This window comes from Conger conger, chromosome 19 (assembly GCF_963514075.1).
Source record: "Conger conger chromosome 19, fConCon1.1, whole genome shotgun sequence".
Taxonomy (NCBI): Eukaryota; Metazoa; Chordata; class Actinopteri; order Anguilliformes; family Congridae; genus Conger; species Conger conger.
This window is the reverse complement of record NC_083778.1, coordinates 12,832,962-12,843,406: the sequence shown is the minus strand read 5'-3', so window position 1 is coordinate 12,843,406 and position 10,445 is coordinate 12,832,962. Positions and strand designations below refer to the sequence as shown.

At 48.4% G+C, this 10,445-nt stretch overlaps 1 protein-coding gene across 1 annotated transcript in view; it reads left to right on the top strand.

The window, feature by feature from the left end:
• Window positions 1–9,507, top strand: part of LOC133119121 (IQ motif and SEC7 domain-containing protein 3-like) — a 64,066-nt gene extending 54,559 nt beyond the window's left edge. The window contains exons 8-12 of the mRNA XM_061229544.1: window positions 2,833–2,958; window positions 4,660–4,759; window positions 6,214–6,375; window positions 8,160–8,252; window positions 9,395–9,507. Of these exons, the coding sequence (XP_061085528.1) occupies window positions 2,833–2,958; window positions 4,660–4,759; window positions 6,214–6,375; window positions 8,160–8,252; window positions 9,395–9,501 (588 nt within the window). The 3' untranslated portion in view covers window positions 9,502–9,507. The remainder of the gene's footprint in view (window positions 1–2,832; window positions 2,959–4,659; window positions 4,760–6,213; window positions 6,376–8,159; window positions 8,253–9,394) is intronic.
• Window positions 9,508–10,445: the final 938 nt, after the last annotated feature.

Sequence of the window (10,445 nt, the reverse complement as noted above, 5' to 3'; positions counted from 1 at the left end):
TGGTACTGTCCCAGTCCTGTAGCTCCCCTGGAAGTGTATATGGTACTGTCCATGGTTCTGTAGCACCCGTGCTGTCCCATCGATGGCCTACAAACTGTAATTTAATTTCACTCGAACTCATTCCAGCCAATAAGCACTTCCACTGCAACTAATGAGAATTGAAGAATGTTGCAATAGATGGCCGACAACCTATGCCAGTTGCAGTGGTTGCATCTGGAAATGCTTATTGGCTGTTTAACTGTAGTGAAAAGTTAGAGTGACAGCAGCCTTTTAAAGGGGCGGATTTAAAGACTTTAAGGGCTCAGTTGCAGCGCTCCTGATGACTGTAATCCCCGGTATAGCCCGGCTCAGTGCTGTGTGAGCTGGCCTCTCCTCAGATGCCAGGGGGCGTGGGGAGTTTAGGAACACGCTGACCGTGTGAAAATTTCTCCTCATCATCAGTAATGCGCTGTAAAGGGCTGCAGTATTAATAACAGTATTCTTAACAGCGCACCGCCGGCCCCGTCTGGATATCGTGTTACGCTTTTTGCATCTCCCTCAACACCCACAAAAGAACGGGCCGCGCGTCGCGCTGAGAAAAGAGCGCGGTTGTCGTAGAGTCGTTATCGGCGGAATCGGGTCTCGCCGCGGCCGGGCGCCTGTCGGCGGGATCGAATCGGGGGATTGGGACGCGGCGGCGGGAAGGCGGGAAGCAAGGAGCACGCCGCTGTCGCCATGGAGACCGATCGCATTAGCGGCGGAAACCCAATCGTCATCGTCATCGTCATCGTCGTCGTTGCCTGAGAGCAGCGAGCGTCCGCGCGGCAGTAATTACCGCTCCCTCTGTCAGGATTAATACAGCGACAAAACGTTTCGGTCCTGACGAGCACAACGCCGCTAATAAGCCCCCGCCAGTGGCCCGTGTCTTGATCTGTACATGTTGCTGTTTTGTGCGTCATGCTCTTTGACATTTTTCACCGAGGAAACATGACATTTGTCTCAAAGCTTCATTTCGATACGTGCCTAGGAACATTTGGTACGGTCTGTACTGCTGGGAGTTTAAAAAACAGTTGGCGTTTTATGTTTTTATTAAAGTACAGAGTCAGACTCTATGGGAGGTTTAATTAGTGTTTTAATTAAAGTTCACAATGATGGGACAATTTATTGAAGTTTATTTATGTTTTAAGGTGCACAGCTCCACTTTTGGGAAAACTCCCAGAGTTTGTTGTGAGCGCGGTGCTCCTCAATGCTGACTGACAGTACGTCTGCCCCAGTGACAGCTTTCAACAGCACATGCTGTCTAAGCCATCCCCATCAGCCACACCATCGCCTCCTGGAACACAGGAGATGTCTGAGTGAATGAGCGCACCTGGCACTTTCCCGTCAGAGTTAGTGAAGCCTCGTCCTGACGGGACCCAGCCGGGGCACCGCGGCATTATGGGAAATATCCATATAAAATAAACACGGAGCTCGGCGGAGGTGAAGCACTTTGCTCTGAGAGAGAGAGAGAGAGAGAGAGAGAGAGAGAGAGAGAGGGCAGCCACTCTTAAACCCTGCTGACAGTGAGGAGAGAGTGCTGGAGGCTGGACTGACGGCTCCAGACTGCAGGAGAGCACTTTCCATACGCTGCAGCCTTCCTGCTGATTTAACCCCTCAAGGTGTGAGGTCACAGTGAGGAAGGGGTTAGAATGTTCCTTTAAGAACATTCCTTGAAGAACATGTTCTCGAACTCCATTCCTTTCAATTCTAGATTGTTCCATCAGAATTAGAATGTTCTTTCTAGAACGATTCTAGAGTTCTAGAACAATTGCTTATAATTTTGAAGAAAAGAAAACATGCCAGAAATTCTACTCTTTGTGAATTTATGTCTGCAGCCTACATGCGAATTCATCCCCCTGTAGAAACCACAGCCACAGTTCCGAATTCACAGTGCTTGTTTTCATATGGTGTAAAGCTTAAAAAGACCCTGACAGATCAGATTATAACAGACGCTGTGCTCTGTGTTTGCTCTGAGCGGGGAGCTACAGCAGCTGCAGTCAGCATGTACGTACTTAGCGGTCCATGCTGTTCAGGAGCCCTTCCAGAGAAAAGGGGTTGTGTCTCGTGTCCTGAACTCGCGTTTTGCCGCGTTTTGTCTGGGCTTAAAGAAAGGCCACGGTGACACGGTCACCATCACCTCTCCCGCTCGGGGTGTGGAGCTCCAGGGGACATGAGAGAGGAGAGGGGGAGAGGGAGGCTGTCCCCGGGCATCCGGGCACGCTTTTACCCTCCTGTCAGTGTGCTATCTGCCTTTAAAAGCCCAAGGCACAGAGAGAGGTTTTTCTCACTCCACAATGGCTCCACCGCATCAGAACATCCCTGCCTCCCTTTCAGAGTGACTTACACGCATTAAATTTGAAACAATACAATCTGTTTATACAGCAGGATACTTTCACTGTATGTCACTATGGAAGAAACCCTCAGCTAAATGACAAACGTCAGGTTCATTTTAGTTGCTACTGGATGAGGTGTTAGTGGATCGGCGGGGGGGGGGGGGGCGTTCTTCCCTCTGGTAAAATATCGATCCAGCGACCCAGCTATGATGCGGAACAGGAAGTCCAACAAGGGATCAGCAACCTCGAGGGCCGAGAACTGCTGGTTTTCCACCCTCCCTTTACCTGGGAGTCAGGTGTGAAGATACAACTAATTACCAGGGAGTTAATAAAACGAGGGCTGGATTTGGATTTCAGGGTCAGAGTTGATGATCCCTGCTGTAGAAGGCCATTATCCAGTCTAATAAGTCGCTTTGGATTGAAGCATCAGCTCAATAGCTTATTATTATCATTATTATTATTATTATTATTACACCCTCAGGTCCTCTCCGTGCCCCACCGGAGGCTGGTATGCTGTAGCCGGCTCTTCGAGGTCTCCGACGCCAACAAGCCGCAGAAGCAGGCCGCCCACCAGAGGGAGGTCTTCCTCTTCAACGACCTCATCGTGGTGAGCACCCACCCACCCTATCACATCGGGCCGCTGGCTGCAGAGAGCCTATCGGGTGCCGTTATTAACGGCAGCGCACTGTTTAACAACAGCCTTCAGTCTGCTCTACGGTCCTCTCATAACAGAGTACTACTCGGGTTGGTAGCCTGCCACTGTACTAGTGCAATTAATTTCTCTTTTGTTTGAAGTTTTGCCAGACTGGCAAATAATTCTTGTCTTTCAGTTTGTAAATGTCACTCTTTCTTTCTCCTCTGCATTGGAAACACACCACTGCATTTTCAGTCATTAGTTTTTTTTTTTTTTTGCGTACTTCAACAACAAAATAACAGAATTATGCCTCGTCGACAGTTGGCGTGCGAGAGAACCAGCTTTTTGAGCCTCTAGCCTGGGTCTGTTGAGAGGGCTTCGATGCAGTGAAAGTCACGGATTTGGCTAAAATCACACGGACGATTACTGGGGAATTGATCATAAATGAAACAGCCGCGAATAATTAATGTCCTCATTAGGCTGCAGTAAAGATAATCTTTGTGAAGTGTTTAACTCCGTTGAAAATGACACAAGTTATCATCCCGATCTTTATTAAAGGGAGGGCCTCGTGAATGCATGCCCAATTCCTGCCGCTTATTACGGGGGATGTTTAAGAAGGCGATTCCAACGATGAATTGTGCTTGAAATAGCGCTGAAGTGTTAAATTACAGACAGTAAACCCGAGCGAGAGGCGAAACCGGGAGAATATGTGTTGTCACGGGAGGTTTGTGAGAAAGCAGTGCTTTGATTGGCATTGCTTTCTTCTCTTGTAAAAAAACGAACAAACAAAAGTTTGTTGTTCAGTTTAAGAAAATTGATTTGGAGAATGTAGTGTGTTCTTTGTCGGAAATCATGATTACTGGGTTTCAGTGAGCATGTCAATCATCTTACATGTGGTATTTCTCATTCTGAGAGGGCGAGCAGTGAAAGTCTGCGAGTTTGAGCTTGCCAGTCTCATCCACAGTGTCAGTGTAGCCTTCTCCCCCCTCTGTTTGGCAAACCTCCTCACCAGTGAAAGAAAAAGACTTGACGTAATGCTCCAAAGTTTCTGCTTCTTTTGCCTGTGGGCCTTGAGCCACTGCCTTGGTGTGTGTGTGTGTGTGTGTGTGTGTGTGTGTGTGAGAGAGAGAGAGAGAGAGAGAGTGTGTGTGTGGTGTATGTGGTGTGTGTGGTGTGAGTGTGTGTGTGTGTGTGTGTGTGTGTGTGAGAGAGAGAGAGAGAGAGAGAGTGTGTGGTGTATGTGGTGTGTGTGGTGTGAGTGTGTGTGTGTGTGTGTGTGTGTGTGAGAGAGAGAGAGAGAGAGAGAGAGAGAGTGTGTGGTGTATGTGGTGTGTGTGGTGTGAGTGTGTGTGTGTGTGTGTGAGAGAGAGAGAGTGTGTGGTGTATGTGGTGTGTGTGGTGTGAGTGTGTGTGTGTGTGTGTGTGTGTGTGTGTGAGAGAGAGAGAGTGTGTGGTGTGGGTGTGTGTGTGTGTGTGAGAGAGAGAGAGAGAGATAGTGTGGTGTGTGTGTGTGTGGGAGAGAGTGTGTGTGATGTGTGTGTGAGAGAGAGAGAGTGTGTGGTGTGTGTGTGTGAGAGCGAGTGTGTGGTGTGGGTGTGTGTGTGTGTGGTGTTTGTGCATCTCTTACAACATTTGGAGAGGAGTGTCCTCAGGTTTCTGCTTCTCCGCTCTCAGATTCTGAAGCTGTGTCCGAAGAAGAAGACCTCAGCCACCTACACCTTCTGCAGGGCCCTGGGGCTGCTGGGCATGCAGTTCCACCTCTTCCAGAACGAGTGTACGTGTAACCTTCCCGCCCTTATCCAGAGAGACTTACCTGCATCTCTTACACGGTATCCATTTTGTGTGCTCAGTGAGCACTTTAACAAGCACATTAACAAGTACTAGGTAGGCATGTATTAACATGCTTGTGAGAAGGATTGCTCTGGTGGAATAATTGTTGGTGCCAGACAGGGTGCATTGAGTATCTCAAAAACCGCTGATCTCCTGGGATTTTCACGCACAACAGTCTCTAGAGTTTGCCTTGCTCATGAGAGAGGTCAGAGGAGAATGGCCAGACTGACAGGAAGGTGACAGTGAGGCAAATAACCACACATTACAACAGCGGTATGCAGAGGAGCATCTCTGAACACACAACACACCAAACCTCTAAGTGGATAGGCTGCAGCAGCAGAAGACCAATAAGTATAATAAATAAGTCTTAATGAAAACCTAATAAAGTGCTCACTGAGTGTACACTGGAGCAATGCGGGTTAAGCACCGTGTTCATGGGCACACCAGTATTACCCTGTCTTTCTTTTCTCTGAAACAAAGATACGCGCACGGCGGTATTTTCAGTACCCGCCGCATGCGTTCCTCCCTGGTGAAGAAGACGCTCTTCGTCCCCGTGCGGTTATCCGTTCGGCCGCGCTCTCCGGGGCTAATCTCTCCCGGCGAACGGCCCCGCGTCTCTCTGCCTGTTCCGCGCGCCGGTGGCAGTCCTCGCCCGTGAAAATGAAAGAGCGCGTTGTGTTTCCGCGGCCCGGCTCCTACGGCACAGCTTGGCGTGTGGGCGGCTATAAGAGCCTCCTGCAGCAGCCATGAGCCAAGGCCCCGCACTCCAGATAGAGCTTGTTTGCGTAATGGCCGCCCCGTCAGGGGCCTAATTAGGGAAGGTGTCACACCTGCATTTTTGCTTCCTCAGTTTTGATTGATTACGCCACGAGAGAAAGTACGGGAGGGGGGGAGGGGGGCGAGCCGTGAGTCTTACGGAGCGGTGCGCTCTCACGCGGGGAAATTTAGCTCCCAAACTGTTACTGCCCAGCACTTGTGCTGAGGGGTTTGGGGGGTGCTGAATTTAAGAAATACGAAAATATGTATTTGTGTTTTGTGATGATGTGCACAAATGTGTGTTATTTATTTATTTATTTATAAAGCATTTATGTGTGTTTTTTATTTATTCATGACAGGCATAGACAATTAATTCTGGTACTCCATAAGCTATGCAGTTTTTGGTTCCAGTGTGTCTTTATATGAACCTGGGAAGAGTGGGTAATAAGGCCACTGAACACTGAGTAGTAATGGGTAACGAATGCAGTGGTGTTCAAAGTGGGAGTGTGGCTCCACGAAATGGCCGTCGTTCTGCTTCAGCGTGTCTCTGTGAGAGGAGAGAGGCGGTAGAAACGGCTCTCTGGCGTGCCGGTCCGTGGCAATGTGTCCTCTGACCTCTGACCTCTGACCTCCCGGCCGCAGACTACCCCCACGGGATCACGGTGGTGTCGCCTGTGCCGGGCTCGGAGAAGAAGCAGGTGCTCAACTTCTGCGGCCAGAGCGCCGAGGAGCTGCTGAAGTTCGTGGAGGACCTGAAGGAGTCCATCGCCGAGGTGTCGGAGATGGAGCAGATCCGCATCGAGTGTAAGTGCATGCTGGGATAGGCCTCCGGCAAAATACGCCCATTAGATAATGGATGGATATTGTTTCTAATGGCCTGCATTCGCAAAGTACCTCTGGGTAGAAATGCTGATCTAGGATCAGTCTTCCCTTGTCCACACCGTACCCTTATCCATTTAGAGCCAGAAGGCTGGACTGAGCCTAGGTCAGTGCTCCTACTCTGAGACTATTTTCCTGTAGGATGGATGGATGGATGGATCTTTAGCCTCTTGTATTTTGTATCTTAATCTAGGACTTCTGAATTTGTATTTGTCTCGGTACTGTAGTTCCTCAAGCTGCAGGTGTCTAGGTATGGTAGTTACAGACTTGGCCTATCTACCTTGTGAACTAGACTTATGGACCTTGTTCATGGACTTTCAACCAATCATATGTGAATTGTACCTTATCCAACCTGTTCTGTCCTATGACCTTGATATGCATGGTTTTGTACATGGCTTTGGATAAAAGCATCGGCTAAATATAATGTAACCTAATGATATAAACTGGTCAGTTGTGGTACCCGGTTGATGCTATGATCACAGGACAAGCCTGCAGAAATATCCAGTGTCTGAGCATCTCTGAAGAAAGCATCAGTCTCAAATCGCAGCCATCCCAGAGAGCCATTACACTGGAGAGTCACGACAGCGCTGTGCTCTCCAGGGAAACAACCGCGACTGCTGCTAAAAATGCATTACAAAATACAGGCCAGAGTAATCGCTGAAGAAATATGCAGCGCAGGTTCCAAAACAGCTTCGGGGAAGCTATCCGAAATTCTTCATCGTTCTGAGAAATGCCACTAAACAAAAAACCCTGAGTCACTCACATTTCCATTTATATAAACAACGTACCTGCCTGAAAAAATCCTCTCGCCCTGCCGGAACGGTTTTAAACGATATCCTACGCTGCCCGGGCGTTCCCCTTCCTGTGTGACCTGCGGGGAGATTTAACATGGTAATGAGTGAGAGAGGCAGCTGGGAAATGGATGTCTGCACGGCATGATGTAATCTTTTTGTAAATGTAAAGTAGGCTCGATAGCCCGTTCTGATTGGACCACAGCTCGTTCGCAGCGCCGGGGAGTTTGCATTTGGGTGCATTATGTTTGAACAGACAGGTGATTTTGTTAATGCTGGATGCTGAGTGCAGTGGAGAGGGGGGAGCTGTTGCAGCACCATTACAGTGCTGCATAATTACCCTGAGCTCTGGAGATTAATGAAAGTTAGTGTGTGTGTGAGAGTAAGTCTGTGCGTGTGTGTGTGAGAGAGAGAGTGCGTGTGTGTGTGTGAGAGAGAGTGTGAGTTTGTGTGTGTGTGTGTGTGAGAGAGAGTGTGTATGTGTGTGAGAGTGAGTGTGAGTGTGTGTGTGCGCGTGTGTGAGAGAGATTGTGTGTGTGTTTGTGTGAGAGAGTGAGTGTGTGAGAGAGTGTGAGAGAGTGTGAGTGTGTGTGTGTTTGTGTGAGAGAAAGAGAGTGTGCGTGTGTGACGTGTGTGTGAGAGTGAGTGTGTGTGTTTGTGTGTGTGAGAGAGAGAGAGAGTGTGTGCATGTGTGATGTGTGTGTGAGAGAGAGTGTGTGTTTAACATCAACAGAGAGAGGAAAATCTCAAACACATCACCACGTGTTGTTTAAGCTCCAGTTAGAAATGACAAAGCACAACAAGAGCCCTCGTTTAGGATGCAGGGCTATTTGACTAATTGGTGAGATCGCCGGAACCGTCCCGCACCGTTCAGCCGGTTACGTCTGTCTCTTCCCCGTCCCTTTGTCTGTCCCACAGGGGAACTGGAGAAACAGCAGGGGGACAAGACTCATTCTTCCAAAAACAACGGCACACAGCTGGACCTCCGAGGGACGCAAGCTTCCCCACTGGGTACCGATCTGGCTAACAGCCTCCCTGTTCAGCTAGTCATTGGCTAACAGCCTCCTCGTTCAGTCAGTCATTGGCTAATAGCCTCCTCATTCAGCTAGTCAGACTGATTTTAGGCTAATTGCTTTGGGGCAACCACTGCATTCCTAATTAACTATGTGTACCCCTCTCAATCAAAATATGACATTACATTACAGTTTTTTAGCTGATATTTTTATCCAAAGCAACAGTTGATTTGACTAAGCAGGGGACAATCCCTCCCGCAACAATACAGGGTTAAGGGCCTTGCTCAAAGGCCCAAAAGGCTGTGCGGATCTTATTGTAGCTACACCGGGGCTTGAACCATCAACCTTCCCGGTCCTAGTCATGTCCTTTAGCCACTAGGCTACAGGCTGCCCCATTTGCCCCATTTAAAAAGCACAACCCCTGATGCAATTGGTCTGCAGCAGAGGAAGTAGAGTCCAGTCCTGGAGGGCTCCCGGGTAATTAATTTAAATCATTGATTAATCATTGGCTAAAGAGCGCACACACCTCGTGTTTCACGCCCATTAATCAGCGATGCTGATGAAAAGAAAACCGCAAAAAACCTGCAGTGTTCAGGGCTCTTCAGGACACCCCTGGTCTTGTGAGTTAGTGGCCAAAAGCAGCCTCTAGGGGCCAGCTTAAATAGTGGCTAAGGTGCTTGACTAAGACCTGGAGGGTGGCTGGTTCAAGCACCGGTGTAGCCACAATAAGATCCGTGCAGCTGTTGGGCCCTTGAGCAAGGCCTTTGAACCCCCACAGAGGTGGATGGGCTCCCCCTCCATTGCCAGGTTCCTCACTGCATCTATTGCTTGCTTGCTTGCTATTTGGGGGTTCAGGCCTAGTTTTCACTCTTCTGTCACTCTGTAAAGCATCAGTTTTCTAAAAATAAAACATTCTAGAAATAAAATTGACTTGATGTTTAGGCTCAGGTGTGATAGTGTCTGCTGCACAGGTATTAGTTTGGCAGGTTGGTCTGTCTTTCCTGCAGTCATCATGTCTGACTTGGTTAGTCTCAGGTGTGACTGTGTTGAGACTCAGGTGTGACTGTGACTTGGTTAGGCTCAGGTGTGACTGTGACTCGGTGAGGCTCAGGTGTGACTGTGCTCTGCTGTGCCGCACAGGTAAGCTGGACCTGGAGGAGAAGAGCGGGAGCAGCATCATGGAGGTGAGTGGCTTGCACAGGGAAGCCCCAGCACAGGTGAGTGTCTCTGTGGCCGTCCTCACCTGAGAGGGTGAAGCATTCACCGGGCCACACGCACGTGTGCAGCGGGCGTGCTTCAGGGTGTCGTTGTGTATGACAGCGCCGTGGAAACCAGCTTCCGGGCTCCCAGAATGCAACTGCAAGCTTCAGTATGTGCGCTAAACAAGATAACCGCCCCCCCAAATATTTAATTAGGCGCATTGACATTTTAAAATTAGTTGTACGGTTGGTCTATCTTTCCTGTAGTCATAAAATTGTACTCTCTGACTACAAATGCAAATAAACACACATGCACATACACACATAGTGCATCCACGTTTGACAACCAATCACAGTGTCCGGGTCTCACTTGAATGGCAATTGGTTGTTTTTATATATTTTGTAATTGTAATGGATCATGTACTGTACTTGTGGACCTAATTTATTTTATATACATTGCACTTTTCGTGCAAGATTATATGCAAACCCAAAGGATTCATATTTTAGTCAACCAAAAAGTACATTCAGCATAACTACAGAGCCTACATCAAGCAACCATAATTGTGACATCACTACGATTTGCATACTGTACGAATAATGTAAACATCTAATGTTCACATTATTATATTACATTAATGGCATTTGGCAGACACTCTTATCCAGAGTGATGTACAGTTGATTAGACTAAGCAGGAGGTAATTCTCTCCTGGTGCATTGCAAGGTTAAGGGCCTTGCTCAAGGGCCCAACGGCTATGCGGATCTTATTGTGGCTACACCGAGGATCGAACCACTGACCTTTATTCAATTATTCAATGTTCAACATGGTTCTGGAATGAGTTTCTTCAATAACACAGTACAGCAATTATATTGTGTCATGCACACAGCTTTGTAAACATTATTTATTTCGTAAGTATGTCGTGTCTCTCCCTCTCCCCCTCTCTCTCTCTCCCTCTCCCTCTCCTCTCCCTCTCTCTCTCTCTCTTTCTCTCTCT